The 491-nt window shown below is 49.5% G+C and overlaps 1 protein-coding gene across 1 annotated transcript; it reads right to left on the bottom strand.

Annotated features, from left to right (window-relative positions):
• Positions 1 to 7: 7 nt before the first annotated feature.
• LOC111240214 (complement C1q tumor necrosis factor-related protein 3-like) lies at positions 8 to 381 on the bottom strand. The gene has a single exon (XM_022770182.1). The coding sequence runs from the start codon at positions 379 to 381 to the stop codon at positions 85 to 87; it is 297 nt and encodes a 98-aa protein (XP_022625903.1). The 3' UTR covers positions 8 to 84.
• Positions 382 to 491: the final 110 nt, after the last annotated feature.

Genomic DNA, 491 nt, shown 5'->3' with positions numbered 1-491 from the left:
AAGTTTTGTATATTTTCCGGTAGTGATCTAGATCTAGACTTCCTCCACCTCCTCCACAGCAGGTGCAGGTGAGTCAGGCTCCTCCTACATGGGGCAGATGAGGAAGCCGCTGAAGGTGCTGAGTTGACCCTGGTCGAAGATGCTGTTTCCGCTCCAGAGGGTGACCCACAGCTGGTCACCGGCCTCCAGGACCATTGTCATGCCGTTGGAGCTGCTGCTGTACTTTTCATTGGTGTTGTAGATGCCAAACATACTCCGACCGTTCTTCCTCAGTGAAATGTCCACGGACCCGGAGTTTCCGACACTGCCGGTCATCCGAATGTAGTAGAGACCTTTCAGGGGGGCGGTGAAGATGCCTGCAGTAAAAAAAGAGGGAAACATCTTGATATGACCTCACCAGAGTCTGAGTACCAAAAATAAGGAAATACTTTTCTTTGCAGACGATAAACATGTTTTTCTGACTGATCTCAGGCTTGACTTTAAAGCCAATC

Source organism: Seriola dumerili, unplaced genomic scaffold (assembly GCF_002260705.1).
Source record: "Seriola dumerili isolate Sdu_G_001 unplaced genomic scaffold, Sdu_1.0 BDQW01023338.1, whole genome shotgun sequence".
Lineage (NCBI taxonomy): Eukaryota > Metazoa > Chordata > Actinopteri > Carangiformes > Carangidae > Seriola > Seriola dumerili.
This window is presented reverse-complemented; position numbering and strand designations above follow the sequence as displayed.

Excerpts from the sequence above, each read along its gene's own strand:
- LOC111240214 (XM_022770182.1), bottom strand. The coding sequence starts at position 381 with ATGTTTCCCTCTTTTTTTACTGCAGGCATCTTCACCGCCCCCCTGAAA.